Source organism: Dysidea avara, chromosome 1 (genome assembly GCF_963678975.1).
Source record: "Dysidea avara chromosome 1, odDysAvar1.4, whole genome shotgun sequence".
Taxonomy (NCBI): domain Eukaryota; kingdom Metazoa; phylum Porifera; class Demospongiae; order Dictyoceratida; family Dysideidae; genus Dysidea; species Dysidea avara.
In genome coordinates, this window is record NC_089272.1 from 9,929,998 (window position 1) to 9,948,436 (window position 18,439).

Here is an 18,439-nt window from a genome sequence, read left to right on the forward strand (position 1 = left end):
TTTGGGGCGTGCCATCATAGATAATATACGCGCTTATATACGCGCAGGGATATATAGCGCGTATATTATCTATGGTGCCATCAGAATTTAGAGCGCTTAAACTAGTGCGCTTTAAAGAAAACAGGCAGCTGCAGCTGGGTGCTCAGAAACTGTCACTCTCGCTGTCAGTTAATTAGTTGGTGGTTATTAGCGTGACGTGGAGTGTACCATAACATAAGGCTAAAAAAAACAAAACAAAAAAAACATAAGGCCACTCCAAATAAATTCTCTGTTTCCCGTCCACCCCCCGCATCTAGTTTCTGTCAGCTCTAAATATTCCGTGTTCTTCCATTATTTTCCGGTTATTCTTGCATACTGACAGGCTTAGTAAAAGCCATCTTGAAACAGGATCAGCTCACGTGTCAGCAGTGCAGTCGGCACAAACTTCACGTTTGTGCTATTTTTGCAACTTAAAAGGGAAGGAAAAAGCTTAAACATGCTTTTGTGCAGCTTTTTATGGTTGTGCCCGAGGGGTCAACAACTCACGAAAAAGGGTACGGATTTCAAAATCTTGAACAAATTTCTCAAGATTTCACGCGTTTCAAAAGATTTCACAAAATCGAACGAGAGCTGCAAAATCTGATTTTAAATTACAGGTTGATGTAGAGTGATTTTTTTTTTGATTTTTTTTTAAATTCCGGCCCTAATGGCACTCCCATCCTCCCCGATCTCTAGCTAGAAGTTAAACCTAATTTAATTTATAAATGACAAAAAGCAGAAGAAAGAAAAAGCAGCTAAACCTACAGAGCCTACACAGGCCTACAAAAACACCGCATGGACCGCCGGCATACACACAGCAAAACCCCCGGACAGGGGCCTTAACAAGAAAGCCCTGCAGACTACTGACCAAACTGCAGGGAGTGGGAGCATGAAACAGAGTTCAACTCCCACAAAGGACTGCCAGGCAACAGGCTAAACAGATGTAAAAATGTCCGGGCATTGTGGCGCCACAGACAAACAGAGAGTTGCTCTAGCAGATGGCGGTATGTAGAGTGATCAGTTCTGAAATCACCAAAAAATAGTGGGAGAAAGAAACAGAAGTTCAGCAGGCATGTAGGAGCAAAGCCTCACGAAATTGAGAAAGCCAGGAGTATAAAGCCAAGACATAACTATTAAACGAAACCCTACAAAACCAGGAGCAACTCGCAGCTGAAGCCCAGGAAACAAGGCCAATCATTCAGGGGAAATCCCATGCGAAACCCCTCAAAACCAGGAGCAACTGTCAAAGCTCTATCTGGTGTGAAACCCCAGGAACATCTGTATGCTTAAGTTACTTTTGTAGTTGGTGTGTTGCTAAGTTTATGAAGTTTTGCTAAGTTTGTAGTTTGCTAAGTAAATCCGAAGCGGAGCGGAACATCGGATTTCATTCTTACGTTTGTGCAGGAGCAGTTTGCATGGTTTTGTGTGGCGCCTTTCCCACAGCTCCTGGTTTTGTTTGGCTTCCACAACTCGCTTAATACAAATCCGAAGCGGAGCGGAACATCGGATTTCATTCTCACGTTTGTGCAGGAGCAGTTTGCATGGATTCTCCTGGTTTGTATGGTTTCTTTCCCCACAGCTCCTGGTTTTGTTTGGCTTCCACAACTCGCTTAATACAAATCCGAAACGGAGCGGAACACCGCATTTTATTCTTACTTTTGAACAGTTTGCATGGATTCTCTCCTGGTTTGTGTAGCTTCTTTCCCACAACTCCTGGTTTTGTTTGGCTTCCACAACTCGCTTAATACAAATCCGAAACGGAGCGGAACATCGGATATCATTCTTAATTCGATTCTCTCCTGGTTTTGTACGGCTTCTTCCCCACAGCTCCTGGTTTTGTGCGGCTTCCACAACTTGATTATACAAATCCGAAGCGGAGCGGAACATCGGATTTCATTCTTACTTTTGTGCAGGAGCAGTTGAGTGTGAGCTACGGTACCAGAACGAGTATACGAATCAGAATCACGATAACAACATAAGATTTCGTATTTCAGGCAGGATTTCACTGAAGGTGTACGAGATTTCGAAGCAGTTGGTGACCCCTCGGTTGTGCCAGGCAAATAATGGCTTGAAAAGATGCCAATCTGATAATGAAATAATGGAAATGGACCGCCCGCCCGCATGCAAATATGCTTGAGTCCAGGACGGGAAACAGAATTTATTTGGAGTGGCCTAAGCCAGGAGGAGTGTAGCTACAACCATATCTATGCTACAGGGACAAAAGGGTATAGAAATGTTGTTTTAATGTTTTGTTACGAGTCAGTGGATGGTCACGGTTTGTCAGTGAGCACCTAGCATGTAAAGTAGTTAGTAATCTGAAATAGCTTTTGGATATTTTCTTGTTTTATTTTTATCTGCTTTGCCAGTAAACACTGAAGGCAAAGTCTGTATGAGGTGTTACTATGAGTCGAGGAGCCTAGAGATATCAGAATTTTTTTTTAAAAACAACTCAGTACAGTTATAGTCCCGGGTTGGAATTGTAGGTCAACCATAGTCTCGCGTGTCCAGACCGCTTGTCTCTCTTTATGATTACAGTAAATAAGGAGAAAAAAGAGTCTGGTCCAGTTTGAATCCTACAGTCATCTTGACACGTCACGAGGTTACATCACAAGCATGCAGCAGTAATGGTCCCATGCACTTTAATTGCATTATATAATTGCATTATAATATAATAACAAAACCAAACACTCAGCTTACCTGAGAATGGCTAAAACCTCTATATCCCATTCAATCATTGTTAGATTACAAAGCAGCTTTAGTCACCAACTGGAGTGTAAATATATGTGCTTGTGTTTCATAGACGCAAGCAGCTACTATTTGAAAATGTGTTATGTTTCTTTTTTGTGACCAGACCCTTTTTCTACCTTAAAAAAATGGTCTGGCCACGCAAGACTAGGTCAACCAATTTTTGATCTGTTTACTAGAAAGCCCTCTCTTTTATTTCTCTACCATTCAACGTGAATCTAGTGGTGTAGCTATATATTTTCTCATGTCCAGAATACTTTTTGATGCTAGGTTAGTGGATAGGACTACAAGTGAGAAATCAGTTGTAGCTGTGTTTGTTGCAAATAGTAAAACTTTCAATGTGTACTATATTGAAACTTTAGAGCTTTACATTTAGTTAAAATTGCTAATTGTTTCCAGATTCCATCTTGTGTTGCCTACGTAACTAATCTTGGGAGAGCATGCCCTCAAAAACAGCATGTTACACATATGCATGCTGATCCCCCCCCCCAAGATTAAATTTCTAGAAAAATCACTGTATGGTATTAGAAGATTCTCTTTTAGGTTATGATGTGGAGTGCTATACAATGGAGAAGGAGCAGAAGAGACTTAACATGGACAAGTGGACTCCTCAGATTAAAGGTGAACAGTTTATAGTGCAAAATAGCAATGTTAAAATAAATCCTTCCAACATGAATTAGATTTCAGTCTTTCATGTTGCAGTGATTAATTTACTGCTTTTACAAACTGGACATCAACTTTGAAAATGAACAGCTATGTTAGGTCAAGGTAGTAACTTGTTAGGGGAAGGACATTAAACGTAGGTTGTGTGCATGCATGTACTGCAGATGTAACATGTACCTGTATGTAATATAATGTTTGTAGTGAATATTTGGGTACAGTGTGTACATACCTACAAGGAAGAGTAATTCATACTCTAATCTATTATGATTTTTAAACCAGGCATACGCCCACAGCCGATCGAAAACCAGCTGTGGGCACGTGCCTGGTTTACTGAAATTGTTTTTGTAAAAGTGTGTGTATCTATCTACCTATGTTTGTCCGTACGCACCCACATGAGCGAAATCATTAAATGGTAAAAGCAGCTCTTACCTAAGAAGTAAAAGCGAAATGAAGTCTGTATTAGCTTATGCACAGGTAAACTTTGCTCTGAGGTGGCTTCTTTTCGGCAGTCTGAAATATGGATGTGGCAACTCTTCTCAGACTTTGTGAATTACCTTCCCTTCCCTTCCTTTTGGAATAGCCTATCCCTTCGAGTTGGAACAAAAATAAAGAGCAGATCTAAGGCTTTATCGAGAGAATTTGTGGGAAAAAACACAATAGTCAAACTATAAAACAGTTTAGAAGATACTTGTGGGTGTAATATGTTGTTAAAAGCGGTTTGTTTAACAAGCGCTTCCTTAACAGTGCATAGCAACATAATTGAAGAATTATAAAAATTTCATACGTTACAAAATCCAAGGATTACAATTAATTAATTGTGTATTATTGCACAGCATAATAAAATAGTAATACGTAGTTGGTTAATTCCAGATGAGTTAGCTAGCTGCATGGCGCCTGGTTTTTAGAAGTAGCACATCAACTTGTTATCTTGTTTCTAACATTGTATGTAATCAGCAATTGTGTGTGTGTCTTTATAGACTTCAGTATAGTAATCACTCCACTGAAACAGAATATCAAAATGGCAAAGATGAGCTTTCTTCCTCCTGGGAGTAGCAATGGCACCAGTATTGATGATGTAATCTGTAAGTGAATTCAGTGAATAGTATCTATAACAAAACAGCCAATCTGTAAAAAAAGTGTGGCCCCCCAAAAAAGTCAAGGTGATTAATCAAAAGCGGTGGTTAAAAAATAGCTGTGTGACGGTAGGTTAATGACACAAATTTTAATAATGGCAATTATATAAATGTAAGACTACCTCGAAATTTAAAGAATGATATACGGTTAACCATCAACTTGTCCAGCCCTTGTTTATCCATATCCTTGTTTATCCGACATTGGAAATGATTGTTCTATTAAAGTATTTCAACAGAGCTCTGTATACTGTATAAATGTATTATTATTAGCACTTTACAGTGACCAGCACTGAAGGTCTGACAGCAACATGTGCTGCAGCCTTAGGATTACCTAACCTAATTCCAGGGACTTAGATCTAATGACTTGACTTACCGACGGACTGATAAGGTGTAACAGAAAAGGGGCCAAAGTAAGGAAAAAAAATCCCTCCAACCCCAGGATTCGAACTGCAGGTCACCCAATGTCTAGTCGGGGCCACACTCAGTCCTGTATGGACTTCAGTCATCCGAACAATTCGCTTATCTGAACACTTACCATTTCCTGAGACACATTGGGGTTCAAATTACTGTAGTACCTATATCTTGTGACTTTCATTTCATTTGGAGTCACTACAATATCTGACCAGCCACAAATCATATTGACATTTACAACTCTATGTATAACATTGAAAATAGTTTCTACCATCCATAAGTCTAGAAATTGTGAAGCACTTTAATATTCAAAATCTATTCCCAGACCCCTGTAATTGCAGAGTGAAGTTCTGGAATGAAGGATGCAACGAAGGATAGACCCACCAATTGTCATCATCATAGCTATCATCATAAATGCTATGCTAGCAAAACATGGGGTATGACAGGCTGGAAATAGTATTGAGCTAGCATAAAAGGTGCAGGAATTGCTTTGCTAAACATTGAGCAACTGCTACTTACTATGTTTGCATGAAAAAGATTGAAATACTCTAATAGAACAGTCACTGCATAGTAAAATATTGTAGTAGAGTAGTCACACTTAGCTAGCTTGAGAGGTGTGTAAATTGTATGCAATTATCGGTATCTGTATTGGTGAAAATTTACTGCTAGGTATCGCCGGTATCAGACCGGTAAGTATTTTTCTGTATTGGTGGAACCCTAAGACGTTTTTTCTGTAGATTTTGCTGCGTATCAGCCACTTAGAAGCCAACACAGTCCTGTTACTTCGTGTCTGAATTCCAGTTGTGGTCTGCCTCCATTTTTGAAGTCTATCTCTTGCCCAACCTGCCATCCCCACCCCCTCCCCTTTGTGAACACTTGTATACTACTTCGCTTGTTCAACTGCTCAGATTTTATATCTTATTTGGTGGGAAACTCTACAAGCAGCTCTAATAGACTGATGTATCTCTTGTGTAAATTTCATGTATGTGTGCTTCCTTATCAATAGCAAGTTATGCTGACTTGAATTCTTTAAAGCCGTTTATCTTGTAACTTCTGATGTACGATTTGGGTAGCTTTTCCAAAATCCAGTCACATATGAACAAAGATATTTTACCCTTGTGAGTCGGCGATTTGCAAATATTGAGTCTTATTTAGGGCTCTGCCGTATTGCCAAAAGCCTTTATTCGGTATATTTTAAAATAATACTTCAGTATTACTAAATATAGTATTGCCCTTAAATCGATACTGTACAACAAATGGTGAATAGGAATGGTATTTAGTGAGCGGCAAGGCAAAAGCACGGCCACCCATTTTGTAAACACACAGAGTTTATTTTTATGCAGCAACATATAATTCCTTGTATTTTACTATTAACCACTACGATATATTTGGCATTTCGGTATCATGGTTCGGTATTGGACCTCGATATATAGTATTGTGACTTTGTTAATACCTCAGTAGAGCCCTAGTCTTATTACACTGTGGAAGCAGTTGAATTGTGCACAAACACTTCCTATGACACGTGTTTACTGGAATATTAGCATTTTGCAAACATAGAGCAGCCAGCCTCTAATGACAAAATAAAAGAAAATGCAAGTTGACTGGTGAGAGACTACAGTAGATCACATATTTGCGTGGGTGCACTGAACCACTGACATGAAACCTGTTTATTTTGTTATGTACACTAACATCCCAATCAAATTATAATGCACTTAGTTAACTAAACACTCTAATATAACAGTCAGGGTGTTAGCTTAGTTTGGGAACAGATGATAATACTGTTTGTTATCAAAATGCACACAGAAATGTTACTTTATTGTTTCTAGTTTGTGATGATTGTGATAAATCATACCATGGTGTCTGTCCAGTACATGGTCCTCTAATACCATTGGATGAATCCCGGGGGTGGGACCAAGACTCAAAATCCTTTACCAGTGTACCAGTACCACTACAAGTTACAGTGAAGATGTCCTCCATTACGAATGTTGGCAAGGGAGTGTTTGCCAAAGAGTTTATACCCAGGATTGGTCCCTACAAGGGAGAAGTGGTACAGAAAGAAGATGTAACTGATGAAACTGATACAAGTTGCTTCTGGGAGGTTGGTGTATTGTAAATAACAATTCATTGCTCACTAGATTAAGAAAAATTCTGAGTCATACTACATTGATGCCAAGAATGAGGAACATGCTAGTTGGTTGAGATTTATCAATTGTGCTAGAAACGAAGAAGAGCAGAGTTTTTATCATTCCAATACCAGGGTAATATTTACTGCTACACCATTAAGGATATTCTACCAGGCACAGAACTATTAGTATGGTATGGTGAGCAGTATGTCAAACTATTGGGACTACCAATCGACCACATTATTGGTAAAAATTGCATCAGGGTTAAAACCTGGTCACCATCACCCCGAATTACCTGAATAGAAATCTGGCACAGTTACTGTATGTACAACAGAAAACCATTCACTACTTAAATAGAAATAAAAAACACTGTAATTATGTAGTACACTTCACTACATAATCGCTAGAAAACTAGAAGTTTTTTTGTGCTATACTTACTCATACCAGCTGTCACACACGAGTAATTGCCCGAATTTATTAGAGTTATAGGTGAGTGCACCAAACTCCGGACAGTTTTTGCTTTTGGTGCTCTATCTCCGCCATGCAAGCGAATTACTTAATCCTTAAAATATGGTGATAAAGCCTATCCTATGGTGCATCAGTCCTGCAAGTTTCATCAAAATATCTCCATCCGTCGAGGAGCTGCGCTCTAAAACTCAACTATGTGTAAATTTCGCGCATGCTCCTAACTCCGGACACTTTTTATCACGCATGATACAGCACGTCTGAAGTTGATTTCGAATTTTAAACACCGCCACATTAAACTTGCATCTATTGTCCACCTCATACTCGATTTTGAGAGTAATAGTACCTTTCGTTGCCGAGTTATGGGTATTTCAAATCTAGGTGCATTTACGCAAATATTTATGCAGTTTCAATGAGACTGGCTCTTACAAAATCATCCATAGCAAGTGTTTGGCTGATTATTTACAAACGAAACTTGGTACAGTGGTAAGTCATAGTTGTCCCTCCGCACTATATTAAAATCAGCCAAATAGCTCTTTGAGTTTGGGAATAAGCAGCGATTATCGAAGAATTTTTGATAATTTTGCCACACACTGCAATAAATAATCATCTCGTTTAGAAAAACTAGCAGGATTTTTAAGCTGAATTTAGGATCACAGCATCATTGTATATGACGCATTAATCACCTAAAATTTCAAGTAAACGCTGTAGATAGTTTTGGAGATATGACGTCAAACATTGGAAGTGTCCGGAGTTAGGAACTGTCCGGAATTAGGCGCACTTACCTTACGAAGTGTTAGAGCCGAGGTTGGAGCGCTGATGTTGGGAGCTGAAAGCAGTATTATCCTCCGAATTTATTTGAAACACTTTAGAAAATGGTAACAGAGTTATAAGAAAGGTCAGATTATTCCATGCATGCAGGGTAGCTACCTAGGGGGTGGATTGTTTTGTCCTAAACTATTCGGCCAGTTAGCTAGCTAGCTAGCTGTTCGTGTGTGACAGCTGGTATGAGCAAGTATAGCACAAAGAACTTCTAGTTTTCTAGCGATTGTGTAGTGAAGTGTATTTAACAGTAGTTTAGCTTAGTTAGATTGTTCTAGAATGAATATCTTTGTACATATCCTATTTAAAGATCGCCCCTAGGATCGGTTCCATCGTGATTGCGTTCTCTACGAGGTGAGGAATGTATATTAAAACGTTATAGAGGCTATAAACAATAACAAAATATTTAGAATGTGATTTTCGCTTATTCCGTAATTCTGCTATTCCGTAATTCCGCTATTCCATATTCCGCGGAATACAGGCTCCCGAACTAATTCACAATGCTTTTGTTTCATTGTAACACTAATGTAGTGAAGGTTAATGGATGTCAAGATGTTAATGATATTCTGGATATATGCCCTTCACTATACCAGTAACAAAGAAACGTTGCACATAAGATTGGTACAAAGGAATTTGCCTGTTTCCAAGATTATTTTTCTGAAGCATATCTAGGGGGTCTGGGGCATGTTCTCCCTGGGAAATTTTTGAAAATTATGTATTCTAAGAGAGACTGAATCTGGTAACAATTTTCACTAAGAAATCTTTAAAGCTGACGTTTGATTGTTTCTGCTGGCATAATATCAGAATCAGGCTATGTGAAGTTTAAGGCATGCAATAAAGATGATGCCATTCTGGGGGGCATGACCCCAGGAAGAATTTCAGACTGTAAGTAAAAATACAAAATGTGACTGCTCTAGAGTATTTTGATCTGAACTTTGGGACCTTTGCAATTCAAAATTGTCTGAATGTACTTGACCAGTCTCAGAAACCACCTGGATCTGTCTCTGTAGTAATCCTACAAGCTAACGTACCCACCTCTAGGGCCAACTTTCATGGTAAAAAAATCCCTTAGTATATTAATATTTACCTGGAAATTGCTACCAATGTCCCTACTCTACCATTTCTTGACTCCATTAAGGATACAGTGTATGTATTAATAATTAGAAGATTCTGTCTCACATGTTCAGATGTTGAGTACTACGTAATGAAGAAGGGGGAGCGGAAGAGAGACTGTAGTTATAAAATAAAAGGTAAGCAATTCATTGTTTGAATAAAGCTTTGTTAATGTGTATAACATCTTAATCGTGTGTAGATGTGTATGTACTTTAGCATTGCTTATGTGCCACACGCACTGATCCTATTCTGAAATGATTAATAGAGATTGTTGCATGTTATTGTATGACTACCCTCAAATCAACACTAGCATAAAGAAATGAAACACAAACATGGTGCATGCATTCATTGCATTGTACCTACTGTGTTACGCCAATAGGAGCATATGTGGCCGAAACAATGAGTTCATAATTCTTAGTATGTACGGTTTAGTTCTGCTTGTCTGAAGGCACCGGTCAGTTGCTAGTCAATGGTTAAGGGGCCCCACCAACATCAAAGGATAAAATGTACATATTACACACTCATTGTGAACAACACAGCCAACAAAGTCAGGATAATGAAGCACAGCATGGGTATACAGTAACTAGACCACTATTTAGTAAAATTTGAGATACTCTAATTGAACAGTCAGTTAGTGTAATAGAATGGCCAATCACTGTGCTGATCACATACAGCACAATGGGAAGTAAAAGGCAAAAATGTAGCATATCAGTTATTACTTTCTCATCATGAAAAGGATCCTTTGATCAATTTTTAGGCAAAAACTTTAATAGAACTACATGTAATTAGTTGCTATAACTACAGTATGTACTGCATTGATTATAGTCAAAGTTTCTGTTAATCATCTCAAAGGGTTGTATTTTTGTGTGGGATATATCCCAAGACACCCTAGCAGAAACTTGCTCTGTATGCTGGGTGTGCTTCGCTCACGATGTTACTCTGTTACTCTGGCTGTTTTGTCACTTACTCATATCAGGAGTTCATAAGCCCAACTCCTGCTTATATTAAGAGCTTCAGAAAATCATGTCCCAAAAACATTACTTATCTGTTTTATGTAGGCTATTCAAATAGAACTGAGTATACATGTAACACTAGTAGACAATTTTACTCTCTGACTACCTGTATTTTGGCCTAAGTTTACCCCTCCAGCTCCTGGATCCAGCCCTGTATAAAGTACTACCATACTGTATGATATTCTTTCTGTGTGTACATTACGCTAGATTAGTATGTGTGTATGCGTGCATTTGCAGACTTCAGTATTGTTGTGTCTCCACTGAAACTGAATATCGAAAAAGTCTCGTTAAACCTTCGTCCTTCTGGAACTAACAATGGTACCAACATTGATGATGTGATCTGTGAGTATGTAGTCATCTTAGAAATAGCTGTATGTATGTACTGTATATTGTATCTATTCCAAAACAGCCAAGCTGTGAAGAAAGGTTCGGCCTACAAAAAAGCAAGGGTGAAAAAAGTTGTGAAATCAAAGGAGGCGGCCAAGATATGGTTGCAATGATGTTATTGCCGATCATTGAGAGGCTGCACCCTTTTTTCACAGCTTGGCTGTTTTGGAATACGTACCACTTCTTTTTGTTCTTGCAAGCCCAAAGCCAGCCTATGGCCAGCTTTGGGGGCATTTATTTTACATCTTCAACTGTATTACACATCTGGAATGGCAAAGAGTAAAGATATTTCAATTGTGTTTTATGTGTCCCTGTACAAGTCAACCTGTTGAGAGTTCATGTGATAATTTACATGTAACAGTAAACAAATTTTAAACAACAAAAATAGGGTGACTTCTAATGTAGCAGAATTCTCTATGGGGTGACTTTTATGTAGCTGAATTCTATATAGATTGTGCGCCTGTTACATGTGGTTGGTAGATTTTCTCGGCCATCATCTTGAACCACAAAAGGTTTGCAGTACGATAGTTACTTCATTTTTCAGACTGATTTTTAAGCTATTCTGTCAAGCGGTTTACCCTGCAGGCATGATAACAAATTGCTTTAATTTGCATTTTTTGAAAAATTACACACTACTCTGTTTATGTGATCTGTACGAAAATTGGACTGTAAATGTGCTGTATTATGCTCTTACTAACTTGAATTACATCGACCTAAGCAAGAGCGAGGTATTGCGATTTTTTTAAAGTGTATGAAAATAAAAAGGAGAGAAGAAAATATAGCCAAGACAAAGTTTGAAGGCGCATATCTCAGTGATGGCTGCTCAGATTTGACTCAAATTTGGAATGGGAGGTGCCCTACCCAAGGTAGTTTCCATAGCAAAAAAGACTACGGATACATGAAAACAGTTTTCTTCAGTTGCTCCTGTGAAATACACACTTGTCTGTTGCTCGCCCACACTGGCTGAACACTTGGTAGCACAATACGCCATCGTGTGTCTTGATATGTACTGTCATCCTTTCCCCCATCCCTTTAAACTCCAAAAATACACCACTCAAAATGCTCACCAAAGTTTTAACAAAATGCAATGGTCAGGGTTAAGTTTGGGACCAGGCAATGATTCTGCTTGTTATCAAAATCCGTAATTCATATTGTTCTATTGTTTCCAGTTTGTGTTGATTGTGATAAATCATACCATGGTGACTGTCTAGTACATGGTCCTCTAATACCATTGGATGAATACCGGGGGTGGGACCAAGACTCAAAATCCTTTACCAGTGTACCAGTACCACTACAAGTTACAGTGAAGAAGTCCTCCATCAAGAATGCTGGCAAGGGAGTGTTTGCCAAAGAGTTTATACCCAGAAGGACTAGGATTGGTCCCTACAAGGGAGAAGTGGTACAGAAAGAAGATGTGACTGATGAAACCGATACAAGATACTTCTTTGAGGTAATGTGTGTAATACGTGCACTGTATACCAAAATGGCCAAGCTGTGAAATCTGAGGTGACAACCAAAAATTGGCTGCCATGTTCTGGCTGTCACTTTTGATTTCAGAACAATTATCTCTGGCTTTTTCAAGGCCATAAACTTTTCACAGCTTGTATGGTGGTTGGTACAGGTATCAACTTGTAAACTTTGGGGCTTGTACTTTACCACCTTTTCCTAAAGGAACAGCAACATTAGTGAAGAATGTTTTTCTTTTTTATTTGTGCTTTGACATACGTATTATATGGTAGTTGAAATCGATCAATTTGGTGAAGGCTCAGGAGGGGTGATTGCATTATTAGAGTATCTCTGTTCCGTGATTGTTACACAATATAATTGTGTTTTTTACATTATATATATATTTTAGTTTGCATATAGACTACTGATATGCTTTTCTATGATGATTGACTGGTGTACTTATTGATTTTTAGATCAGTTATGTGCTGGTAGGTACGACGACACATCATTTCATGTTTGTTGCATTCATTTTGTTTGTTTTAATGTTATAACTCCATGGCAATTATTCTCAAATTACCTAGAGGCACTCCTACGATGGTTGCTCTATTTACAAACTGATTACTGGTGTAGGTGTAAGATATATGGATTGGTGTTTACGTGGAGTTCCTACCATATTGTAGGGTAGGGTATGATAGTGCATGGTTATACTTTTGAAGGTTTGGTTATTTCTTTGTGTTAATAATCTGTCATACCTCTGTGAATGTTTATTGGATTCTCTGAAAAAAATCGGTACTGAAATTCACCTTTGAGCTCTCTTTCATTTATGCAAAAATTTAATGACAACATTTTAAAATTATGTGAAGTGAGGTGTCTCGTATCTCAGGAAAAGCCAAGTCAGTTTATCCCTGTACTCAAACTTGGTACATGGACTGCTCAAACTGCAGGCAGCTCCACTGTAAAAATCAATTCTTTTGAATGAGGGAGCATAGAATTACTTTAGCTTCCTAAAGTTTTGCTACTGATTGTCCTGTTTATAACACAATGGTGTGATTTCTTGGATGCACTGCACACTGCCGTGTGTGTTGATCCTTTGCTCTGTAGGTTAAGAAAAATGGTGCTGAAGCGTACTACATTGATGCCAAGAATGAGGAACATGCTAGTTGGTTGAGATTTATCAATTGTGCTAGAAATGAAGAAGAACAGAATTTATTATCATTCCAATACCAGGGGAATATTTACTGCTACACCATTAAGGATATTCTACCAGGCACAGAACTATTAGTATGGTATGGTGAGCAATATGTCAAACTATTGGGACTACCAGTGGACTACATGTTTGGTAAGGATTGTAAGATACAGTGCATTAGCACAGTACCATACTGTACTGTAGTACTGTATATTAGGGATCATGGAGGCTAGCACCTTTTCACAAAAAGTATTGACCAGAAATCAGCTTCATGGTGTCTTGGCAGTATTGGTTAGGTAGAAACAAGCCCAAAAGTGTCTTCAAAAATGCTTCAAATAGGTTGCTACAGAATTTAATAAAAATTATTCAGTGGAATTTTCTGCTGACTGACTGACTGACTGACTGATTCCTTCAGACAAGCGTGGCTCGATAACGGTTCATGCTTAATTTTTTCACTGTTCGATGTAGTTTCAGCCTGACAATTGCTTTTTGGTATACTGCAGTGTATCATGGACTTACCTTTATCCTCCTTAATGTCCCATTTCCTTTTGCTGACACCCCAAGGTGTTAATTTGCAGTAGCTTGATGGCTTCCCTATATATTTGTAACTGGGGATCGTCTGTATTTCCGTGGTGACTGGATTGATTGCAGAGGCACTTCACACCTACTGTACTTTATCAGTAACAGGCTGAACACAGCTGAAAGTGAAGAGTAATGGCCGCTTCACTTTCAAGTCAGTAATTGATAGCTAGTTGGGGGTGCAATCATCTGTATTTTCTGTGGTGACTGGTCATCTGGATTGATTGCAGAGGCCCTTCACCTACTGTTCTTCGCTTATAGCACTGTAATGGGCTGAACATAGCTGAAAGTGAGGTGTAATGGCCACTTTACTTTTGAGTTAGTATTATTGATAGTTGGGACATGCATTCAGACGAAAACACTGATTAACTCATGTGCCATTCTTTATTAATTTTATTTATTTATTTATTAATGGATAAAACAATGTATAGGCCAGAGGCCTTTCACGGTATCCATATTACAGACCAATAATTGTCTGATCTAGATTTAAAAGACTTAATTGTGGGTGCTGAGATTACAAAACTAGGTAAGTCATTCCATTGATCAATTATCCGATGACTGAAAAAGTTCTGTCTTACTGAAGTTCTGGCTCTTTGTTTGTTTTTTATTATTTATTAAGGCTTTACAGCACAAGTGCTGAAGGTCTGGTCCTACAGCCTGTTTAATGTTTGTAAAGTTTTAGATGTTGTCCTCTAGCTATTACTGTTGATGCGGTATGTGCGGGTTCACCAGTACTAATAATGTTTTAAACAAACAAGTATATGGAAAAATTATGAAATTTAAGTTCGATTAAGGATCATAGAAAAAATTAGGGAAATAATTTAAGGGAGGTTGCCTACACCTGCAGATGTATTAGTGGAAATTTAATCCCTAATTCAGTTATGGGTCCACTAGTGTATCTGTAGGTGTAGGCAACCTGTTTCCCTACTTTTTATGTGATCCCTAATCGAACTTAAAATTTACAAGTTTTCCTTATACAGTACTAGTTTTGTAGTTTGAAATATTTGAGTTTTGATGGGTCTGTAATGCAGAACAAGAGTTAAATGTTTATATTTGTACTATAATGCCTTGTAGCTACAGGTACGTATAAGGCAGAGATGACAGCTGGCAGTGGTTATGCACCTGTATGTGTGTGTGTGTGTGTGTGTGTGTGTGTGTGTGTGCGCGCTCGCGCGTGTGTGTGTATGTGCGTGCTTGTGTGTGTGTGTGTGTGTGTGTGTGTGCGCTCGCGCGTGTGTGTGTATGTGCGTGCTTGTGTGTGTGACTGTTCTTTTAGAACATCTCAACAGTGCATTTGTTACACATGTTTGGTTGGTTGCCACATAACTTTGTCCAATTTCTGCCAAAAGATTTTGACACAATAGTTGTTTCATCTACAGACTTGACTTATCATACAGTACAGTAGTACTGGGTGTAGTTTGCCAGTTTTTGTAGGCCCGGTCACTTTTGGAGAAAGTACTATATATTATACAAAATTGCATATCTGTTCTTCCTGTTAATGACACATGGATGTGGCATACTAGCTTCTTAGTCACATGGCGTACTACCCTGTGTCATCACTTACATGTATTTTATTTGTGTAGATGCCAACTACACGTGTGTTTATTGCCAAGCACAATTTGTGGAGAAATATAATTTTGGTCTTCACTTGAAGTACAGTCAAGCTTGTTGTGATGCTAATCCACAAGTGTTCAAGTGTGGAAAATGTGGAGAAGTGTTTACTACACTGATCGACCTTCAACGACATATCACAAGGTGTGCACAGAAGAAATGTCCCACATCAACGTTACCAAGCTCTCAAAGACGTAATCGTCTGAAACTACAGCTAAGGATGCATACTAGAAGAGAACCTTTCCAGTGTGCAAAGCCATACCAATGCCAATATTGTAGCAGAGCATTCACCAGATCTCATCATTTACAATATCACATAAGAACTCATAAAGGAAAGAAATCCCACCAATGTCAGTATTGTCACAAAGTCTTTTCATACAATTCTGTGCTAAAGAAACATTTGTGGATTCACGACAGAGAAAAGACCCACCAATGTCAGTACTGTAGTAAAGCTTTTGTAAAATCTAGTACTCTGAAGGTTCATTTAAAAACTCACTCTGAGCACAAAGCTTATAAGTGTGAACAGTGCAGTAAAGGATTCTTATCGTACAATGGTCTTAAATATCATGTCAGAACTCATACAGGAGATAAACCTTTCCGATGTCAATACTGCCAAAAAACATTTACAGGGAATGCTGCACATAGACGCCATGAACGAATGCACACTGGAGATAAGCCATATCAGTGTCAATACTGCAGTAAGGCTTTTAAAAGATCTGATCATCTACAATATCATGTAATATCTCATACCAGAGAAAATACCTACAAATGCCAACATTGCCAAAAGATCTTTGTACGAAAAGGTGGCCTTAAAATACATGTGCGAAAACATACAGGAGAGAAGCCTTATAGTTGTAAACATTGTAGTAAGAGGTTTACATCATCTAATGCACTTCGATATCATTCAAAGACTCATACAGGAGAAAAGCCTTTTTCGTGTCAAAACTGTCAAGCATCTTTTATAACCAGAACTCAACTAAAATTACATTTGCGGGTTCACACTGGAGAGGCCCTCTGGTTTATCATTAAACCATAGCTACTGAAAGAGAAATGTAATGATATCTTTGTCAATGAAGCATTAGCTATCAGTTCTAAAGACACTGAACAACATAATAATAATAGTGAGTGTTGTGCATGGCATGAAATTAGTACTAGCTTCAAGAGTTGTTGTGTATTGATTGCCTTTTCAATACATGTATGTGGAGTTTTTATTAATTGTTAAAAGGCGTGCACTACCAAAGTAAAACTAGTTTTAGAAAATAGTATGCATAAAATCCTTTGATCTTTAGGAGATATTGAGGCCTTTAAAATCATGAAGAGACCTCTGGAGAAGTTCTCTAAAATAATTAGAGACCTCCCAGATAAGTATCTGCATATCTCCAGTTGAGGTAAACAACACACAGCACACCTCACTAATGATCACTGATGTGCTGAGTAGCATTGCAAATCTCACAGTTGATCACTGATATGCTACCGTTCGTTGTAAACAAGTTTTGTAAACTTGCACATAAAATTTCTTACATGAAAATTTTTACAAAAGATCAAAGTACTCAAATAGTGCAGCAATTAAATCATGCAAAAATATTTTTACATGAAATTTTTTTACTTAGAAATAAAGCGAATTACGGTATAGCTGGTGATTCTGCTATGCCTCCCTTGGGAGGTATAGCAGATCAGTGAGGCTTTTACATGAAGTATGCATGACAGGCCCATGATCGATATCACTCTAATACTTTAAATATTGATGTATATTAGTATGTGGATTAATTTCATTTTTTTTCTCGCCCTGCCACCCACACCAGACCATGCACATGAATCAAGTGTGACTAGTATTTTATAATTTTGTGTACAGCTATCATGATAAAAGCATGCACAGACAATTCACAATGTAATACTTGCTAACTGCAAAAGGTTTTTAAATTGTATTATGTAGTTATTAACTTGTTTATCTTGCATTACGAGCATTGCATCTATATACAACTTCCTGAGCTGCCAAGCCTGCCGTTAATTGGTTTTTCATGAGTGTTGCATGCTCTGTGAACAGTTAACTGGGGTTTAAAATGGATGAATGTTTTTGTAATGGACGGTGCTGCTCCAGGCCAAATCACACGGACACATACCTCTTGAAGCTGTGCATGCAGTGGTACAAGACACATTATTTTCATGTTGGCATATATTTATTAATTTGAAAATAGCCAATGACATTGTTTCTAGTCCCTTTCCAATGCTACTAGACAACTTTGTAGGCTTTGACATGGAGTTCATCTCTAACAGACTTGCAATTTCAAGACAAAGTTAGTGTGAAATTTTGTTAGACAAGAAGATAGCATAGACGTCTTGTGCTGGACTGGTCTAGGTGTGTGTAATTTTAAAATTAATTGTCTCTTAGTGATTTTAAAGACCTCACTATCTTCCAAAGATCAAAGGATTCTATCAATATTATGTACTCTTGATTCTATGCATACATACCATTTCTAAATGACACGATTGGATAAAATAGAGCTGGTCATGATATTATAATCATTGCTTGTTGTGAAAATTACTGCTAATAATTATGATGCTATCTAACAAGCTCATTGCTACAGCTAGCACATAATTATATAATTTTTACATACCAGACCAGTTCGATGGCTCATGTAAGGAATCAGTCAACATCTTGGCATAACACACCAGTTTTTCTAGCGTATAACAATTTCATGAACAGTTCTTTTCATCTTGGTGAAA

General features: G+C 38.1%; 1 protein-coding gene across 1 annotated transcript; it reads left to right on the plus strand.

Annotated features, from left to right (window-relative positions):
• The first annotated feature begins 1,697 nt into the window (after positions 1 to 1,697).
• LOC136255325 (zinc finger protein 486-like) lies at positions 1,698 to 16,939 on the plus strand. Its single transcript, XM_066048065.1, has 10 exons — positions 1,698 to 2,243; positions 3,307 to 3,384; positions 4,404 to 4,508; positions 6,797 to 7,068; positions 9,568 to 9,630; positions 10,744 to 10,848; positions 12,063 to 12,343; positions 12,921 to 12,965; positions 13,441 to 13,678; positions 15,688 to 16,939. The coding sequence occupies exons 5-10, from the start codon at positions 9,585 to 9,587 to the stop codon at positions 16,749 to 16,751; spliced, it is 1,779 nt and encodes a 592-aa protein (XP_065904137.1). The 5' UTR covers positions 1,698 to 2,243; positions 3,307 to 3,384; positions 4,404 to 4,508; positions 6,797 to 7,068; positions 9,568 to 9,584; the 3' UTR covers positions 16,752 to 16,939.
• The last annotated feature ends 1,500 nt before the right edge of the window (positions 16,940 to 18,439 follow it).